Source organism: Oryza glaberrima, chromosome 3, assembly GCF_000147395.1.
Source record: "Oryza glaberrima chromosome 3, OglaRS2, whole genome shotgun sequence".
In the NCBI taxonomy this organism is placed as follows: Eukaryota; Viridiplantae; Streptophyta; class Magnoliopsida; order Poales; family Poaceae; genus Oryza; species Oryza glaberrima.
Window position 1 is genome coordinate 25,087,645 of NC_068328.1, and position 20,285 is coordinate 25,107,929.

The 20,285-nt window shown below is 46.5% G+C and overlaps 3 protein-coding genes and 1 non-coding gene across 4 annotated transcripts; all 4 read left to right on the forward strand.

Annotated features, from left to right (window-relative positions):
- Nucleotides 1–511: 511 nt before the first annotated feature.
- On the forward strand, nucleotides 512–2,918 carry LOC127768953 (cation/calcium exchanger 1-like). The gene has a single exon (XM_052294621.1). The coding sequence runs from the start codon at nucleotides 892–894 to the stop codon at nucleotides 2,617–2,619; it is 1,728 nt and encodes a 575-aa protein (XP_052150581.1). The 5' UTR covers nucleotides 512–891; the 3' UTR covers nucleotides 2,620–2,918.
- A 2,937-nt stretch (nucleotides 2,919–5,855) lies between these two features.
- On the forward strand, nucleotides 5,856–5,926 carry TRNAG-GCC (transfer RNA glycine (anticodon GCC)). The gene has a single exon. It is a non-coding gene; the product is annotated as a tRNA-Gly (tRNA).
- Nucleotides 5,927–10,763: 4,837 nt separating this feature from the next.
- Nucleotides 10,764–13,572, forward strand: LOC127767446 (glucan endo-1,3-beta-glucosidase 8-like). Its single transcript, XM_052292789.1, has 2 exons — nucleotides 10,764–11,284; nucleotides 12,345–13,572. Exons 1-2 carry the CDS (start codon nucleotides 10,944–10,946, stop codon nucleotides 13,480–13,482), a joined length of 1,479 nt encoding a protein of 492 aa, XP_052148749.1. The 5' UTR covers nucleotides 10,764–10,943; the 3' UTR covers nucleotides 13,483–13,572.
- A 186-nt stretch (nucleotides 13,573–13,758) lies between these two features.
- LOC127767447 (uncharacterized) lies at nucleotides 13,759–17,934 on the forward strand. The gene is made up of 7 exons (XM_052292790.1): nucleotides 13,759–14,162; nucleotides 14,252–14,328; nucleotides 14,491–14,625; nucleotides 15,321–15,375; nucleotides 15,501–15,588; nucleotides 16,846–16,944; nucleotides 17,033–17,934. The coding sequence occupies exons 1-7, from the start codon at nucleotides 13,885–13,887 to the stop codon at nucleotides 17,162–17,164; spliced, it is 864 nt and encodes a 287-aa protein (XP_052148750.1). The 5' UTR covers nucleotides 13,759–13,884; the 3' UTR covers nucleotides 17,165–17,934.
- The last annotated feature ends 2,351 nt before the right edge of the window (nucleotides 17,935–20,285 follow it).

The window sequence follows — 20,285 nt, forward strand, 5'->3', positions numbered from 1 at the left end:
TGAGGGGAATGCACACATGATGAAAATAGATTAGGTATAGCTATAAATTTTCTTGACTGAGTTACTAGGTACCCCTCAATACTCTAGTCTCTAGCAGTATTATAAACACAATACAGAGACAAGATGGCGAACGGCGGCACGAACGGGCTAGGAATCGCACCAGAAATTCGTTAGAGAAAAAAAAATGAACCGCAGCAGCAGCAGAGGCGTTGCAATCCGGTAGAAACTACACACCCGACAAGCGACGGGATACAGTTTGGCACATCTGTAGTGGTCGGTAGTCGGTACACATGCGCAGGAGTTACCGCGGTAGTCGGTCCCGGGAGTAGTAGAGAGCAGCAGGGACACAAGAGTTTCACGGGGACACGGGAGTACACACCCACCACACAATCACTCGCCGCCACGTACTCCAGGGACCGCACCGCACGCGGCGCGAGCGATACGTTTACCCCCACCTCACACCTCACCCGCCCCGATCCCAATATCCTCCCCCCAAATCCCCAATCTTTTTCCATTCCGCTTCCTCGGCGCCCGTACGTGCCACCACCGCGTGCCCAACTTGCAAGGTTACTTAACCCACAAGGGTGTGTTCGCTCTCGCTCTCTATCGCTCTCTCTCGCTCGCGTCGCGTCTCCTCGCCTCCCGTCCCACTCGCTCTGTTCGCGCGGTACACGCACGCACTACGCACACGGACACGCCTCGCGCTGATGAGCTGAGGTGAGCTCGCCCACCGCCCGCGCCGCGAATCCCTCCGCGCCGCTCGTCGCGCCCGCCCGCCCGCGACCGCCTCCACGCCGAGATCCCCCGCGCGCAAACGCCCCCACCCCACCTCCGATCCCCCCCTGCGCGCCGCATGCCGTCCTAGGAATCCCCCGCGTTCTCCCCCGTTTTATGGCGCTCCTGCGCAGGCGGGGGTACAGTGCCGCCGTCCCCAGCGCCTGCTGCTTCCTCCTCCTGCTGCTCGTCCTCTCCGCCTCCCACCTCCTGCCCACTCGCCGAGGCCATGGCGGCGTCCTAGAAGGGTTGGCCCTTAGGGGGAGCGCCTCTCGTTCTCGTTCTGGTTCGTCGTCGTCCTCTTCCGCCGCCGAGGAGCAGGGAAGTTGCCAGGAGCTGCAGTCCATCGAGGGCGGGGAGGCCAGGTGCCTGTACCTCCGGACGCACCCGCCGTGCGCGCCCGCGGGGTACGTGGACTACCTCAGGCTGTTCTACTGCGGGTTCGCCCACGCGCCGGCGGCGGGGTACGCCGCGGCCGTGCTCTGGCTGGCGGTGCTCTTCTACCTGCTCGGCGACACCGCGTCCGAGTACTTCTGCGCGTCCCTCGAGGGGCTCTCGGCGGAGCTGCGCCTGCCGCCGGCCATCGCTGGCGTCACGCTGCTCTCGCTCGGGAACGGCGCGCCGGATGTCTTCGCCAGCGTCGTCTCCTTCGCGGCCGGCGACGGCGGGGGCGTCGGGCTCAACAGCGCGCTCGGTGGCGCGCTGTTCGTGTCCACCGTTGTTGCTGGGGTGGTCGCGCTCGCCGCCGCCTCGCGTGCCGGCCGAGGCGGGGTTGTGGTGGAGCTGCGGGGATTCGTGCGCGACATCTGCTTCCTCCTCCTCGCGCTCTGCTCACTCCTCGCCATACTGGTGACCGGCACGGTCACCGTCTGGGTGTCCGCGTCCTTCGTCTCGCTCTATGTCGCGTATGTCCTCCTCGTCTGGACCTCCCACTGCTGCTCCGAACCGGGGAAGCCGCCGCAGGCCGACCTCGCCGCGCCGCTCCTCCTCGACGACGACGGCGGCGTCACGCCACTGCCGTCCTACTCCAAGAACTCGGCGCCCTCGAAAAAAAGAGCCTACCTTCATTGCCTCCTATCCGCGATCCTCATCCCGCTGTACCTCCCTCGCCGCCTGACAATCCCGGACATCGCCGGGCACCGCTGGTCCCGGCCCTGCGCCGTGGCGTCCCTCGCTCTGGCGCCGGTCCTCCTCGCCGCCACCTGGGCATCGTCGTGCCGGCACGCCCTCGCCGTCCTCCTCGGCGGCGCCCTCCTCGGCCTCCTCCTCGCCGCGCTCGCCGCGGCCACCACGGAGGCGGCCTCCCCACCCCGCGGGCGGTGGCGGCGCGTGCCGTGGCTGGCGGCGGGGTTCCTGATGAGCGTGCTGTGGGCGTACACCCTGGCGCGCGAGCTGGTGGCGCTGCTGGTGGCGATCGGGTACATGGTGGGCGTGAGGGCGAGCGTGCTGGGCGTGACGGTGCTGGCGTGGGGGGACTCGCTGGGCGACCTGGTGTCGAACGTCGCCATGGCGCTGCACGGCGGCGCCGGCGGCGCGCAGACGGCGGTGTCGGGCTGCTACGCGGGCCCGCTGTTCAACACGGTGGTGGGGCTGGGCCTCTCGCTGACGCTGGCGGCGGGGTCCCAGTACCCGGCGCCGTTCGCGATCCCGGCGGGCGGGGCGGTGTACGAGGCGGTGGGGTTCCTCGGCGCCGGGCTGGCATGGGCGCTGCTGGTGGTGCCGGCGAGGGGGATGCGGCTGGACCGGGTGTACGGCATGGGCCTCATCGCCATCTACCTCGCCTTCGTCACCATCCGCGTCTTCGACAGCCTCGGCCTCTGGACACACTCCTGGTGGCCAGCATAGCAACACCCCCCACCTAGCGATCGATATGATTGAGCAGTTGCAACCAAACCTATCGCTGCTCTCGGAGCGCCATCAATGGCGACCACTGATTGATTGTAGAACGTAGCCACGTACTACACCTAGCTTTGTGCTAGCAGCCTAGTAACATCGACTGATAGATCAAAAACCAGATTTTTGTGTATATTACTCACAAGCCTTTAGCTAACAGCGATGTAGCAATTGTTCATATATCTTCGTTTGGCATCCTGTCGCAATCCCGACATTAACGAGCAGTACAAGGATTAATTTCTTCATTTGCACTCACAATCCTCCCGATCGATCGTTTGATCTCACATGTTTTTACGACGCTCCGTGCATCGATCGTGCCATGCTCCGGGGGACCCCCAGGGGCGTTTTATTTAGCTCGTCACGTGCGATTTCCGGTCCAGTGTTAACGACGCCTTTTTGGTTGGGTGTCGTCGTCTTCCTCGTCTCCGGGCAAAGGACTTGACGAGTCCGAGCTCGGGGACAAATTGAGGAGAACGGCACGAGGGCATGGTCTGTCTTGTTTCGCGAACCGGACGTAACGTCACCTAATTGGTGGTTCAGTGAAAGGCTCGTTTAGTTTGCGAAAAAAAAATTTTTGGTATCACATCGGTCGTTTGACCGGATGTTGGAATGGATTTCAGGATACGAATGAAAAACTAATTTTATAACTCACCCGTAGACCACGAGATCAATTTATTATATCTAATTAATCTGTCATTAGTATATGTGGTTTCTGTAGCACTTATAGCTAATAATGGACTAATTAGGTCCAAAAGATTCGTATCGTGATTTCCATACAAAGTGTGCAATTAGTTTTTTATTTTATTCATGCATATATCTAAAATTAGTTTTTTATTTTATTTATGTATATATAAAAATATTGATGTGATGTTTTTGAGTAAAAGTTTTTAGAAACTAATAAGGACTTAGTTTACATGCATTGCCCCTTCCAGAAAAAGTTAGCCGATTGCATCATCTTCGTCTTGCTTCCTATCAACCTGGTGCACTGAACGTTTGTCATTTTCGCACACTTGCGGCATTTTTTATTTGGGCGCAGCATGTAAGGTGCTGAGCTTCTCTAAGATAACGTCAAGCGAGTACTCCGTCCGTCCTAAAATAAGTGTAGATATGTTTTTTCGCGTCTAATTTTGACCGTTCGTCTTATTTGAAAATTTTTTTAAAAAAATTAAAAACATAAGTCACGAGTAAAGTACTATTCATGTTTTATTATCTCATAGCAACAAAAATGCTAATTATAAAAAAATTTTAAATAAGACGGACGATCAAAGTTAGGCGCGAAAAACCATGGCTGCACTTATTTTGGGACGGAGGTAGTATTTAGTACAAGTAATATAGAAATGCCGTCATTGATCCTAGTGTACGTCTACCCGATTGTTCAGAAGGTAGTGACCCGTATTGACACGCGCGCAAACACCTGCTTGCACACAATGCCAAACAGCGAACAGTAGGAGGAAAATTTATTCTTAGGTACATTCCCTCGTCATATACGGTAATATACAAGTTGTTGTTATGAAAAAATTCAATAAAGTGATAGATTACTTCGCAACAAGATTAAATTTAATTAATTTCTAAATGGTACAACGAAAAAATAAATTAGATTGTAAATGTACGTTAACTAGCTGTGATTTAAATTGTTTTTTATTGTAACTTGTAAAAGTTAAAATGTTTATAGAGTGGCATACCACATATTTATCTTATTATGTTTTTTTTTTAAAATATAAATATTTAAGTGACGTACGAGCAATGTTTCCTTAGAGTTTGAAACCCATTCTTGGAGTAGAAACACGAGTTTAAAACAAATTTATTAAGTAGATTACTGACTTACGTCAATTAAATGTTTTGATATGTGAACTTAATATAAATAATTTAGAATAGTAAGTGGTTTAAGCAATATAAGTAGTAAAACGTTTTAACAAAATATATTTATCGAAGAGTCAAACATATATATAATCTATTTCAACAGCCCGTTAAATAATTTTAAAAGAAATGAGCCTTAATCTCATCGCTACTTTATTCAGCTGGAACGCGCTTGTCGTGGCTTCGATTCGGGTCTCCACGCGCTAACGCGAGACCTTGTGATCAAATTCGTCATCGTAAAAGGCAGGTTTCTTGTTGATTTTTTTTCTCTCTTACCTTTTTGCGTGGATTAGTTGGGGTTAAGCAAGAAGCGTGGCATCTGCTTCATTGTGTCGAGTGGCAGCTATCTACTTTAGCTTGGGTGTTTGTAAAAATCCACTTGATCCTCACTAGGCAAAGGTTGACGCCATGTTTCCGGGCAAATTCTACTGCTGCGTTTTTTGAGAACATCTACTTCTTCGTTGGCTTTCTCTTTATCACTACTATACTCCTTGCCTAAATTTTAATATCAGTGGAGACCATCGCCAAGAAGCTCACCTTGTAACATAAAAAAAATTAAAAAGAAGAAACAGTTTGAGTGTGAATAACTGCTTTGAACATGTTGTTTTAGCAGGAAAATTGTAATATAATAATTTATTGGTGGTCTAGAAATGAATTATTGAACTACTCAGGGTATGGGTTTGAATAATGGGAAACGAGGGGTGGGATTGGTACTGAGAAATGAATGAAGGAATAGAATTAAATGGATGAGGAAGAATGAATGGTTGGGATTTAAAGATAGGTGGGAAATTATTTCCCTTGAACATTTGATGAACACTGCCTCAGTTCCTATTCCATATGGGATACCAAATCGTGGTAGCAGGGGAGCACGGCGAGAACGAACACGATTCCCCTCTTGGCCTCGTCTAACTGCTTTTTCGGCCGGTGAGCGGGCAGAGCAAGGTATACCGCGCGCGCGCCGGCCCGCGCATCACGAGAATCGTGCGCCGCTGCGATCCCCGCTTTAATTGGGTGGTGGTTTTTTTTTCCCGTTCGCTGCGTACGTGCGGGGGGCACGACACGACGGAGGACGCGTGGTCCAGGTAGCAGGGACCGATCCCTATTCCCTTCCCCTCTGCATCTTGTTTTGACGACCTCCCCCCCAACAACAGTGTCGCTGTCCGCATGTGCTGTGCTGCGAACTGTAGCGTACGCTGGATGGGCTCCCCCGTCCGCGTCGTCCTGCCCGCTGCCGCCGCAACGGGCTCACGGCTCCGCGTGCCTGCATGTACGGCGTACATACGGCGAAAGGGAAAGAATTTAATGCTTTTTGTCTAAACTCTGACATCAAAGCACCAGTGGTCTAGTGGTAGAATAGTACCCTGCCACGGTACAGACCCGGGTTCGATTCCCGGCTGGTGCACGTTTTTCCTTTTAAATTTTCTGTTATCTGTTTTGTCTTTTAATTTTCTGTTGTCATCTGTTGTCTGTTGGGCGATGTTGCAGACTTGCAGTACTGGTGCTTGTTCGTTTTGTCTGTTGTCTGTTATGCTTCCACTGTGCAGTTAATTTCGCGCAGATTGAGAACTAGCCAATCCGCCAAAGACATGCGCAGATGGATTCTACGCGCCGCAGTCGCTCGGAGGACGGGATGAATAAAAGAAACGAACTGGTGGACCGCAGCGGTCGGCGAAGGGCATAGGCCTATAACACAACACACGTACTCTCGCACGATCCACCTGCCTGTGCCTGATGCTCCATAACTCAATATAGCTGTACACGTGTATCGATCCGATAATGTCTACTACCTCCGTCCCAAAATAAATGCAGCCATAGATATCCGTGTTTATCGTTTTGACCATCCGTCTTATTTGAAAATTTATAAAAAATATTAAAAAAATTAGTCACACATAAAGTACTATCATGTTTTATCATCTAATAACAATAAAAGTACTAATCATAAAATTCTTTCAAATAAGACGAGAGATCAAACGTTAGACATGAATAGTGCTAAGACTGTACTTATTTTAGAACGGAGGGAGTAATGAGTTTGTTATTACACGTGTGTTCGTATTTGAGAGCTCGAGCTGCGGCGCCGCGTCGAGCAAGCAAAGGAGGCCAGGCGACCAGGGTTTAAGTTACAGGCTTACCGTGGGGTACGGAAATATAAATACCACGATAATTTTTTTAAATTTAAATAAATTTAAAAAATAATTTAAATTTTTGATAAATTTTACACGGTTTTTCACGGTTACCGTGCGGTAACCGTGCTTACCGCCGGGGCATGGTAACCCCGCCCGAGCGGTTTGGAAAACCTTGCATGCGAGCGCGGAAACTGGCAGGCGCCGACGCGACATGGCGGCGCGTGAAGAGGCAGAGCAGGCCGGACTGCGGGAGGACGTCGGCCGCTTGTCGTGGGCACCGTGAGAGCGGGAAACGATGCCGCGGCGCCGAGCCGCCGAGGCCCAAAGTGCCGGGTGCTGAACAGCAGTAGGTAGCACTAGCAGTGCATGCCGTCAGACGACGTTGCAGCGAGCAGATAAGCTAGCATACTCCATCCGTTATAAAATAAACCACTCTCGTATAAAATATAACAGCAGAGAAGGCTACTGTTTGGTCTCCGGTAAGTGACTGAAATTAAATCGCTATCTTGCTATATCGGCTAATTTTTCATTCATTATTTGCAAATCAGTAAATCTTTAATCTATTGGATGACTAAAATGAGGGCTCATGTTTTATAGTTTGATTTATTCGTAGATTTGTAAACACAATACAAAGGCGTAGATCATTCATTTTGGTTATGTTTGCGCCTGACATCATATAAGATTAAAATTATCTTCACCCGTTACTAGTCATTGTGCTAGCATCATAAGATTGGAGTATTAATTGTTCTCATTGGTACAACATTGTCACGTTAATTCCAGTAATTGAAAACGTGACGGTGCTCCGTTGTTCGTAGTTTGGGCTTTCCATCCTATCATCAATGATGAGGCCCATATGATTATCGTGTTGAGACCCGGTTAACTCAGAATTGTTAATTAAAGGATAAGTCTACTTACCGCCCCTTATCTTTCCATCGAGTTTAGTAGATATCCCTAAACTGCAATACGAAAAATCTTCATCTCTTATATTGACAAAACCGTTTAAGTCAGATCCCATGATAATATGGATACTACCTCCGTCCTAAAATATAGTTATTTCTAGCACAGTACCTTGTCCCAAAATGAAGCTATTTCTTTACTTACCTCCTTAACCAATCACAACTATTCTCCACCTACTTTCTCTTTTCAACCAATAACACACTTCCTTTAATCATTTTCACCTACTTTTTTAATACACGTGACAACCTAAAAAATGTCTACATTTTGAGACGGAGGAAGTAGTTGTTTTGGCTGATGTGACATCCTTGATAGAAAAGGAAGAATTGAAACATGTGGTGTGTACATGTAAATGGACTTTCACCTGTCCCCACCTCCCCCATTTCTTCCCTAGGAGCTTGTCGGTGGGGAGAGGGGCGATGATCGGCAACCCCATTCATGGGAGGATGCAACGGCAGTGGGATGTCGGCGACGAAAGAGCTCCAGAGTTTGTGGCGGTGTAGGATATGAGAAGAGAGGTGATGGAGCCGGGGAGTTTGAGCTCACTAGCCATTCATGGGAATGTATCGGTGATGGTGGGTGGCTAGAGAGGATGGGGTCGTGGCTGCCTGTGGTGGCAAAAGAAGAGAGCACGTTGTCTCGATCCACTAAGACGCTCGCACTGATCACGAGAGAAGGTGAGAGGGGAGGGCCTTAACCTGGATGACAGTCATGGCTCCTCCTCTAATTTGGTCGTCCCTGCTTTGATACGGTCAGTCCTGCTTTGGTTCAGCCTTCATCGTCGCCATGATAGGCCCACCGTTGTACTGGACCTCCTCTCCCTAAGCCAACCCCCACCTCCCCAGTCACTGCTCCATGCCGACGTGCTCGATGCGTCGAGCTCCAGGAAGGAGGAGAGATGGATAGGTTAAGGGAGTAGGGGTACGTGGAGGAGAGTGAGGATGACATACGGGGTCTACTTTGTGTTTTTGGCACGTAAACACCTAATTAGTATGAATGGATTGGGTCAACTTGCCACGTCACCAAAAGAAACCATCTATACTGCTGGAGGACCTAATTTAACCCGGTTTGTAAGTTGGGGTTTAAGATTTCTGATATGGTGGTTAAGTGATGTAGATTAAACTTGACGTAAATATGAGGGATAGCAAGTGGACTTATTTCTTAAATGGGCCACGGCCCATATACACCTCCAGGGATTCCCACTATATGGGCCGAGCTCTATCTGTCGTTTGTTCTAGCACCGTCTCAGCTTAATCTTCCCTTTCCTTTCGCTGTCTCAAGCTGAAAACAAACTGCAAGATTACGCTGTCAGGCAGTGCCGAGTGCACAGCACAGCTGCACACCCTTCTCACCACAGAGGCGGCAACAACGAAATAAAACATAAGAAAGGCCCTGTTTAGATCTCCAAAATGGCAAAAGTAAGAAACCTGTTTCACTTTGCTAAAAAAGAGCCATTCATTATTCGTCCCCCGGCGCCCCCCCCCCCACCCCCCCCCCCCCACCCCCCCCGGGGCGGCTGGGCAGAATCAAATTGCAAACAGCCACGAGATCAGGTGAGATATACAGGAGTATTAGCTAAAAGCAACTTGCCGGTGTGAGCGTGATTGAACAATGGTTACATGAAAATGGACGGGAAGCAAAAGTCGATTGGATTCATCCCTTGTCGAGGAAACGAAAAATTAAATAGACGGTACGTGTGCAGAGATAATTTTCAATCGGTTCCCGTGGGGCTGTGATCTCTTTCTTTTTTATTCGCATCGATCAACCATCTTGTTCGGATAACAACTTTATTCTATATATACTTTTTTGACGATACAGGGACACGCATAATGAGATTACTACCGTATTTGTTTCTTGTTCACACATGGCATGGCATGACGGTAGCAGCTAATCCTACCTTACTGTTTTATCTTTTTTTAAAAAAGAGGGAAGACGAAAAGCAGCTGTCTACGGTACCATGAGCTGTAATGGAGTAACACCACTAATTTTCATGGCCTTGATGTCACGCCATGAAAAAAACTTATCCATGAGTAGTTAGCATCACGCAAGGTCCACACACACGCTGTTCATCTGGCTTGATTAGTTAAGCAAAGGCAACCGTTGGATGAAAAACACACATTCAGATCTTCTTTTTAATAATTTATTCTTTTTTATGGGAAACACAGGAGAAAGCTCCATATCAGTAGCTACTCCTGTCCCAAAAAATCAATCTAGGATAAGCTCGTATCCATATTTATTGTCCTATAATAAATCACATTCTATTTTAGTTTGATTTTTTTAATGTACGGAGTACGTTCTTGAGGTTGTCGGGAAAACTGGTGTCACAGTACATGGGCGGTGATGTAACTGTTGCTACAGTACATTAACCTTGCCCTATCTTTGTCTTAGCGCTGTGCATCAGTGTTATTTCTCTGTCTCTGATCAGCTTAAGCATAAGCAGAGGATGTGAGCCCGTTTATGTGTGTTCCTCATGCGTGATGCATCTAAACATGTTTGATGCGACCTTTTTGGGATAATAATAGCGACAAGCACGCCAAACATGACTCTCTATACGTTTCAATTTAAATTTGACTACGGCTTATAAGATAACGAGCTGCGAAGCATATCTCAGCCGGTCTTCGGATTCCTTTTGACAAAATTTCGAAAAGCTTGTTTCAGAAAAGAATAATATGTGTTGCTTGTATGAACGAAAAAGAACAGCCTCACCTCTAGTTCAGCTGTTTAGACCCACAGTTTAACATTGCTTCAATCTGAAAAAGGTAGGTTTTTCTAATTCATCATTCACCTCTCTCCTCCGTCTCTACCCCCCAAAACAAAAGTCAAAATCAAGCATTCCCAGCTAGATGCTTAAGCTAATCACAGTATCACACCACTGAATTTTTCACTCTACATTTTGACTTAGCTTTCACCTTTGCATATGTTGCTTCCCTGTTCTTTCTCCCCAGACCGAAAGTTGTTGTCAATCCATTCTTGCCATCTCTAACCCATCCCCTAATCTCCCAATCCTCTCTTAAATCTTTCTGCAAATGCACCGTTTCCAGTCACTGTGAATTGTGATACACACGAAAGCAAATGTAACAGTCGTCCTTGAATGGAAAAGTTTGAAAAAGCTTTTACCCGCCGCCGCTGCTTTTTTTTCTCTTCCTATGTGGTTCTTCGTCATCACACGTTCAGTTCTATCCAAAATCCCCTGTCCTTGTCCCCTCCTCCACAAAAGCAGTCCACTAGAATAATCGATCCCCCACCCTCCTCCAATCTCCCCATCACTCGATTCGCGCTCTAGCTCTAGCTTTTCTCTCTTCTTTCTTGGGCTGGCTAGCTATAGCTTGCTCACTGTCGATCATGGCGGGCCGCTCTGGTGATCGGAGGCTGGCCGTGGTTGCGTTCGCGGCGGCGGTGTTGCTGTCGGCGGCGGAGGGGCTCGGGGTGAACTGGGGCACGATGGCGTCGCACCCGCTGCCGCCGAGGGCGGTGGTGCGGATGCTGCAGGACAATGGGATCAGCAAGGTGAAGCTGTTCGACGCCGACGCCGGGACGATGGAGGCGCTCGCCGGCAGCGGCGTCGAGGTGATGGTGGCCATCCCAAACAACCTGCTCGACCTGCTGACGGACTACGACGCCGCCAGGGACTGGGTGCACGAGAACGTCAGCCGGTACAGCTTCGACGGCGGCGTCAATATCAAGTGAGTCCACACACCACAGCTGCATGATGCCACCATGATCATCTCCTCCATCCATGGTTCAGATATTGAGATGCTCTGCATGGTGCAATCCTCTTTTTTTTTTTTCTTTTAAAGAAAAAAAAAATCCTTCTTACATTCAGCTGTTGCTTCTTCAGGTGTCACATATTAGTTGTAGCTGTCAGAATTCGATAGGATTTGGATTGATGTGTTGCTCTTTTTCAAAATAGTTATTGAGTTTTTATTCTGATTATGATTATGACATACTTATATGTGCATATTAATTATCTTTGCCTCGTGCATAATTGGTCATGGTTCTGGTTCTATTATGCATTAATTCCAAAGTCCTTTTGAGCTGATCTTGAATAATGCTCTGGAGTAGTTTTTGAAGTGATTGATTACTATGGGGTGACGTGGATATTCTGCTGGCTGATTCGGAGAAGCTTTCTGATCAGTAAAGTGGCAACCTTAACATCAACAAGTTGAAAGTTAAAGTTATGCATATGCGTCGCATTTGTCCAATTGTTCCGTCCAAACTCTGTCTGAAGAATATAGTAGTACTCTTTTAGGCATTATCTGATACTATATTTTCTTCGTCTAAAAAACCAACTTTTAAGGATAATCATCTTTAGAAGTTGATTTTTATTTGGGATCGAGGATGTATTAGGTGTTTAGATATTGACAAAAGATCTGAATATGATGTGTCATCAGTGCTAGCGATCCTACAAGGATCATCCCTCTGAATTCTAGTCTACAAAAAAAAAAAGCTATCTTGAAGTAGGGCACTTAATCTAATTTTAGTGGCCATCGGTACTTTGTAGGCATGCGCTAGATGACTAGTGTCTTTATGACATGGATCTGTTTAACAAAAAAGTGTAAAAAGAAAGAACTGTTTGTTTGTTCAGAAAGGTTAACACTTGCACAAAGATGTACATATAAACAATGTTTATATCGTCTAATCACATTGATAGTACTCACTAGATGCGCTAATTTGGAAAATTATTGAGATTTCTTCTGGTTGCGGTGGGGTAATATCGATTTCTTGATGAAATTTGCCCTGCAGATATGTTGCCGTCGGGAACGAGCCATTCCTGTCGTCTTTGAATGGCACGTTCCTGAACGTGACCTTCCCTGCTCTGCAGAACATCCAGCGAGCCCTCTACGACGCCGGCCACGGCGACACCATCAAGGCCACCGTGCCGCTGAACGCCGACGTGTACAACTCGCCGGAGAACATGCAGGTGCCGTCGGCGGGGAGGTTCCGGCCGGACATCGCCGGGCTGATGACGGAGATCGTGCAGTTCCTGAACCAGAGCGGCGCGCCCTTCACCGTCAACATCTACCCCTTCCTGAGCCTGTACGGCAACGACAACTTCCCGCTCGACTACGCCTTCTTCGACGGCACGACCAGCCCCGTCGTCGACACCAACGGCATCCAGTACACCAACGTGTTCGACGCCAACTTCGACACGCTCGTGTCGGCGCTGGTCGCCGCCGGCGTCGGGGGCCTCCCCGTCGTCGTCGGCGAGGTCGGGTGGCCAACCGACGGCGACAAGCACGCCAGGGCGGACCTCGCGCAGCGGTTCTACGCCGGGCTGCTCCGGAAGCTGGCGTCCAACGCCGGGACGCCGCTGCGGCCGAACCAGTACGTGGAGGTGTACCTGTTCAGCCTCGTCGACGAGGACGCCAAGAGCGTGGCGCCGGGCAACTTCGAGCGCCACTGGGGCATCCTCCGGTACGACGGCCAGCCCAAGTACGCCATGGACCTCGCCGGGCAGGGTCGGGACACGGCGCTCGTGGCGGCGCGCGGCGTCGCCTACCTCCCGCGCGCGTGGTGCGTGCTCAACCCGAGCGCCACGCCGGACGCCATGAGCAGGGTCGGCGACAACGTCAACTACGCCTGCACGTACGCCGACTGCACCTCGCTGGGCTACGGCTCGACGTGCAACGGCATGGACGCCGCCGGCAACGCCTCCTACGCCTTCAACGCCTACTTCCAGGTGCAGAACCAGGTGGAGGAGTCGTGCGGCTTCCAGGGCCTCGCCGTGCAGACGCAGCAGGACCCGTCCACGAACGCCTGCAACTTCACCATACAGATCGAGCCGTCTGCGGCCGCCGGCCGACGGCCGGCGGCGGTGGCCGTGACGGTGGCGACGGCCATGCTGATCTCGGTTCTCGCCGCCATGGTCACGACGCCCTGATTGGCGTGAGGACATAGTTACATTTGTAGAGGTTTTCTGCTTGATTTTGTAGATACTTTGGTGTTGCCTATACAGCGAGTGATCGATACACGCTCGTTTGGTCGTTTCGATGTCTAACTGGGTGGCTGAAATTTCGGCCCATGAAGTAGATGGGCTCGTAAGTTGGAAACAAATTACGGCCCATTTATATATGGATATGGGCCGGTTTCTGTGACGGCCCGCGTAGCTTCGGAGGAAGCGACCACCTTATCCCCTCGCTATCCCCTCTCACCTCCGAGATCCCCACCTCCACCATTTCTCTTTCTCCCACCTCCACCGGCGACGCCACCGCCGCCGCCTCCTCCTCCTCCGCCTCTCTACGGCAGCCTCGCCGCCGCGCCGCGCAGCGCAGCGCAGAGCAACATGGAAGCGACGGGCGCCGCCGTATCCGCCTTCTCCACCGCGTCCTCGTCGAGTCCCGCGGCGCCTATACACGGCCGTCTCCTGGCGAGCCCCGCGGCGTGGCGCAGCGCACGGACGCTGCCACCACGGGCCGTCGCCTCCTCCCGCGCGACGGTCCTCGTCTCGAACCCTCCTCCGCCGCCGCTGCCGCCGACACCCGCTCCTGCTGCGGTCGCGCCCTCCAAGGTCGACCGGTCCGGGCGGTTCTGTAGCCCCCGCGCCGCTCGCGAGCTCGCGCTGTGAGTCCTCGCCCTCGAGCCCGAGAACTTTGGGCTGCTTGATTCGGTTCGTATTTGTCGCTAATGGCTGCCTGCCACCGTGCTTGCAGGATGATTTCCTACGCGGCTTGCCTTGAGGGCGCCGACGTGGTGCGGCTCTTCGACCGCAGAATCAGCGCGAGAAGAGGTGAGCCTCCTCCTGACGCCTCTTAGCTTCTTTGCACTATCCTTGTGATCCACTAGCAGCATCACTGTGCTGCACAATGGCTTCAATTGTTTGGCCTTCGTTGGATAGATGAATTTGGTTTCTCTTTGCCTCATTCTGGTCTTGTTCTATATGATTTTGCAGAACCTGGCTATGTTTTCGATAAGGCGTGCGTGGTGAACTACAACCATATGAGCTTCGGTGGGGGACCTCTGGAGGTCGGGACAGAGGAGGAGGCTGAGAAGCTCATGAGTCAGAACGAGAAGGATTCAGCAAATGGTAACAACTTTTTTGCAAATGTTATTCTCATTGAAACTAGTTCTGCATCTTGCTGGATGAAAATTGGGGATATAGCACTGGCACATGATCTTACTTAACTATTTCTTCAAGAGCTCATTAACTAATCGGCTAATCGCAATGACTAATCCTGCAAGTTCAATCACTTACCATTTTGCAAGAGCAAAAGTTCCCTAGATTACCCTAATTCTGTCCTTAATACGAAGTCAATGTCACAATCGCAATGCTATTGGTTTTATGGCAATGATATTATGCTTGCCTTTTATAAACATTTGGAATATAATATGTGTTTTTTTGCAGTATATTTCTTCAGGAAATAATGTATCCTTTTTTTAAAAAAAAAACTGTGAGTATTTTTAGATAATACTCCCTCCATCCCATAATATAAGAGATTTTGAGTTTTTCCTTGTACTGTTTGACCACTCGTCTTATTCAAAAAAAAATTGGAATTACTATTTTGTTTGACTTACTTTATTATCTAAAGTACATTAAGCACAACTTTTCGTTTTTTATATTTGCACAAATTTTTTGAATAAGACGAGTGGTCAAACAGTACAAGCAAAAACTCAAAATCCCTTATATTATGGGATGGAGGGAGTATGTTCACAACATGTCTCTGTAGTATATTCTTGATGAATTATTTAATTTGACACAAGATTCATTGTCTTGTAATTCAGAAGCAGAAGTTCTTTCAGCTCCTCCAAAGCTGGTGTACAACAACTTTGTGTTACGGTATTTTTTTCTTCTCTCCTCTTTTTGGTTGGTATAATCACATAATGGACACTGTTGTTTAGGTAACGTGTTTTTACGTGCGGGGTCCTTGTAGGTATTTTTCTAATTACATGCTTTCTGAACAGACTGGCTCGAGAAATTTTAGTGGCTGTTGCCAGTGGATGGGACAAGCATGTTGATATCATCAACAAAATAACTCCCCAGAATTGGAAGGTTGGATACTTTTTTTCCCAGTGTTGTATATCGATCCATCAAATCTTTGTACTTGCTTGCTAAATCGTGCATAAGTAGAAATGCTTGTTGATTTAATTGAAAGGCGCTATATATTATTAGAGAACATAATCCCTCAGTAATCACTAGTACTGAATTATATATGCATCTTGTTACTATATTGTGTAACAATCTAGTTGGAGCTGCTTTTGCCTCATCACCGTGCTAAATTATCGAACATTTAGGAACAGGGTTATACCTGCCATTTGATCATTCCTATGATCAATTTCTCAAGTAAAACCTGCATCTTAGGAGTAGGTTACTTGCCAAATAAAACCATTTGTCACATAATATTTTTAATACATTTTTTTAACCTTTAACTTACATCCCACTAAAAAAAAGTCAACTCATGGAATTTCAGACTACTATGTATAGTTTCCACTTTAAACAGCTGTCAATGTGATGGATTGGGATGTTCCCAAGCCCCGAAGCGAGTGCACAGTTGGCCTACTATCATGACCAAAAGGTGTAGCACCAGAGCCCCACAACTTTGATCTATGGGGATCAAAACTGAAAGTAAATGGTGTGATTGAGCTCACAATGAAACTCTCAGTCACAGTAAATGAGAGTTGATTGTATTGATTGGTTGCATGTAATGATTAATGTTCGGGTAGTATAAGTTTATTATTAGCGTAGTTGTTGTGTAGCAGACAGGCTGTAAATGAATCATTAATAGAGAGGGCTTAGAGGGGTGGGAAAAGAGGATATTGTAGTTAAGTTTATACTAAAAAGAAGGGTATAAAGGATTTGTTAATAGTAATTAAAAGCTAAACAAAAATTGAGGCCTCTAAATTTTTCGTGCCCGTGCATCTTGAGCAAGCCACATTTGAACCATGCTAGGTGCTTGTTCACCACCTTTTGCTATGGCTGTAGGCATCCCTCGATGCAAAAGCCAGGATTTCCCTGTTATCTTTGCATTGCTCACCTGGTTCATTTCCCCTTCTATGGGGCTTGATTTCCTACAGGCATAGTTGTCATATAGAGGTGCTAGTTATTTAATACATCAGCTACCTTCTTGAAATATCTGAAATTTTCCATCAATGTTAGTTGATTCTACCCAAAGATCCCTGTTTTTCTAAACAAAAATTTTAAGAATATGAAAGACAATAGGTTGCCCAATCACATGCTTAATTGCTGATTTAAATGATCATGTTTTGCTTCTATTTAATTTTTGCTGACTCGCCAAAATTCTGTGGGCAGGACGAACCTGTTGCAAGGATCCTTGAACTTTGTATTCTTCATATTGCCATGGCAGAGATGACATCAAAAGGAACACCTCACAAAATTGTCATTAACGAGGTTACCATTTTATCACAATCTCCTTCATATTTTAAGTTTGACAAAAGAAACATATAAATATCTATCTTGTTATGTCCATTGATGATAGGCTGTGGATTTGGCAAAACGGTTCTGTGATGGTGGTGCTCCTCGGGTAATCAATGGATGCCTTCGGACATTTGTGAAGGATCACATGAACATTGACACCAGTCAGCCAGCTCCAGCTGAGTCAAAAGCGTGAAGTTTTTGCAAATATGAAAATATGAATCATCACAAATATGATTCAAAGAATAGAAGCACGGAGAAAATCCTGCTCTCTTTGTCTGATCTCCTTTGGTTGTTTAAAGATTGATTGGTGAAGTTGAAAGGAGGCAAACATGCTGGACTTGTGGAGAACTAGAAGTATCTTCAATATTTAGCTGGTGGTTAGACTAGATATGTTGAGCCATATACTGATGATGCACTCTTCTTGAAGAACTAAATGACACTACTTCTAACAGCTTTTGCCATGCTGATTCCTGTGCTTAATGGGACAAGAGAACCTGTATCATAGTGTATGTGTAAAGTTGCAAGGTAAGGGTTGCATCTCTCAATTTCACAATAACGTGCTTGAGCTGCTGAGTAAGTTGGGAGTTGGGAGTTTGCAGCTGATACTATGGAAGATGCATTTTCTCCAAGATTTGGATATGATATATTGTGTAATTCTACCTGCACACGAGTTCTGTTCAAATATAAATTTGGTACACCTCTAATAGTATTTGTATTGTATATGGCTGCAAACTTTTCCTACGAAATTCTTTGTAAGTAGCATGGGTTGTAACCTGCTTAACGATCCAATGATTGCTGCTTTAATTAATAAGTTTGTTGCAGGAGAATTTTCTTTTTCTTTAGGATATACTCCTATTTTACTTCAAAAGTTCCAATTTTCTTTTGATCGAAGCACTGTTGCATTTGAACTGAGCTACAAGTCTGTGACAACTTACAATTCGGCCTGTTTGGCAAGGCTCGGCCCTAGATTTTTTTTTACATTTTAGTTCTTTTTAAAACATTTATTTCATAAATAGAACTTAAAAAAGTTTATCTCATGAATGGACCTTTTTTCGGTGCCAATGACCGTGACACCAATGTCTAACGTCTTAGTGCCAATGATATTGGTGCTTACATCCTCGCTCTGTGAAAGCTAAGTCATTGATGTAAATGGGGACAACACATATGTCATTGGTGTTGAGGAAACATTTGTAAAAAAAATTCTAAAAAGGCTAAAATGTAAATATTTTTCTTACAAACAGGCATATTTTAGCTATTTTTACAATTAGGTCCTCGATGTCAATGTTATTGACGTCGCTCCCCTTTATATCAGTGACTTAGCTTCCACAATGGGGGCGAGGGTGTCAGCGTCGTTGACGCCGAGGCATTCAACCTTGGTGCTGAGGAAAAGGTCTATTGCTAGAATAAGCTTTTTCAAGGGTATGTTTGTAAAAGAAAAAGTTTTCAAAAAAAATACTAAAATGTAAAAAAAAATCCAGGGGCTTGGGCTCTAGAGTCATAGAGTTGTAGTCCAATTGTACGGTTTCATATTTATCAAAAAAAAACAAAGCGAAGCAGGCTACAGTTATTTTTTTTAAAAAAATGAACTAGAGGGTGAAATAGGGTTCAGACCGCTCCACAGCTCTACTTCAAACTTCGCTCATGAAGTTCGATTTATAAGCATGAAAACATGCCTCAAGCTCCAAACAGTTCCATAGGATAAAAAAAAGGGGTAAAAATACAATCCTCCACATGAAAAAGGGAGTATTTTAATGTTATAGGACCTTGTTTAATAAATGGGTCGTGGGAGGTGGGATTGGGAAATAGAAAGTGGATGGTTAGGATTAAATAAACTGAAAGGAATGAATAGCTAGGATTGAATTTTACCCTTCGATGGTTGGGATATTTTTTCCCAAACCCATTTGCCATACAAATCCGGAATGTATTGAATTGAGTTCCCTATTTAAATCCATGTAAGGATGAGATATGAGGCTCGAATTCAATGCTTGTTTTTTGTTGGTTCGTTGATTATTAAAATGAAAACAAATCAAATTCAAATTCAAGAGTTGTTTGGTTGTACAGCTATTAAGAAGTCAAAGTGAAAATGGCATGAACGCACCTATTAGAGATGGATGTTATGATGGCATTGCACAAGCGATGACGCTGGGATATCGACTATATAGGGGCATTGGCAACGGGCCGATCGAGGCATGTCACTGGTGAGCTCATGTGAGCAGCATGGTGGTCTGACGGAGGTGACGGATGAGAGGAAGAAGATATGTTCCTCATTTCAATCGACTAGTCACCGTGCACATGTGACGTGCATCTCTTTCACATATAATCGATGGTTGTGTCAAAATAAGTCCTGAGAACCATGAGGCAAATGCTATATTGGTTTATTTATACTAAAAATGGCACTGAAAAATAGCGTATTTGTTTCTTTTACTATCTCAAGACAGAAATTTGAAAACTAGCCAACCTTCTTTTCCACTTGCTAAAAAAAGCTGGTCTATTGGAAAGAAAAGGGGAACATTGGATAGGTAAACACCACATAATTTAATTACGGCGTTCACCGGATTAAAGGGGAGTAAAAACGCTAATTTAGAGCATTGATTGGTAATTGGAATTGGAATAACTCTAGGCCTTTGGGTATGTGCAACAAAAATGAACAGTAGGCTCTTAGGGCATGTTCAATTACAGAGTAACTTACAGTGTTCTTTACTGCCTCTTCTCAACTTCTACTTCCTCATTTTTCGCACGCACTATTTCCATACTTCAAAATGGTGTGTTTTTTCAATAATTCTTGGAGACTTGATCATAACCTGGTGGAATGTCTGGCTTGAGCGAAATCAAAAGATTTTTCAATAGGTTGAGCAGAATGAAAACCAGGTGGCATTCTTGATTCAGGGAAATATAAACCAAATAGACCTATCCACAATACCCTTATAATTGTCTTTTAAGGGACTGCGAGTCCTTGTAAGAAGTAATTAATTGTTTCTTAATTGTCCTATGACCACTTTACTTTCTCTTTTCTTCTAATGTATTCGGCAAGTCTTTTGCCGCTTTTACTTAAAAAACTGTTTGTTTTTTTAAGTAAATTTGCTTTTAAAAAACCATATTAATATATTTTTCAAGTTTATTTTAGCAAATACTTAATTAATCATATGATAATGGATCGCTCCATTTTTCATACGAAGAGGTGGAGTTTCCAACCTCTACTTCCGAACACAACATAAGTATTCGGCTATTATATGCGTACACATATATTATAAATATTAGTTATGTCGCATTATTAATTATCTTCTTATGTAGGCCTACCTTTTATTTTATCTCTC

Coding starts and splice junctions, on each gene's coding strand:
- LOC127768953 (XM_052294621.1), top strand. CDS start 892: ATGGCGCTCCTGCGCAGGCGGGGGTACAGTGCCGCCGTCCCCAGCGCC.
- LOC127767446 (XM_052292789.1), top strand. CDS start 10,944: ATGGCGGGCCGCTCTGGTGATCGGAGGCTGGCCGTGGTTGCGTTCGCG. Junction 11,285..12,344: donor GACGGCGGCGTCAATATCAA/GTGAGTCCACAC, acceptor TTTGCCCTGCAG/ATATGTTGCCGTCGGGAACG.
- LOC127767447 (XM_052292790.1), top strand. CDS start 13,885: ATGGAAGCGACGGGCGCCGCCGTATCCGCCTTCTCCACCGCGTCCTCG. Junction 14,329..14,490: donor CAGAATCAGCGCGAGAAGAG/GTGAGCCTCCTC, acceptor ATGATTTTGCAG/AACCTGGCTATGTTTTCGAT. Junction 15,589..16,845: donor TAACTCCCCAGAATTGGAAG/GTTGGATACTTT, acceptor TTCTGTGGGCAG/GACGAACCTGTTGCAAGGAT.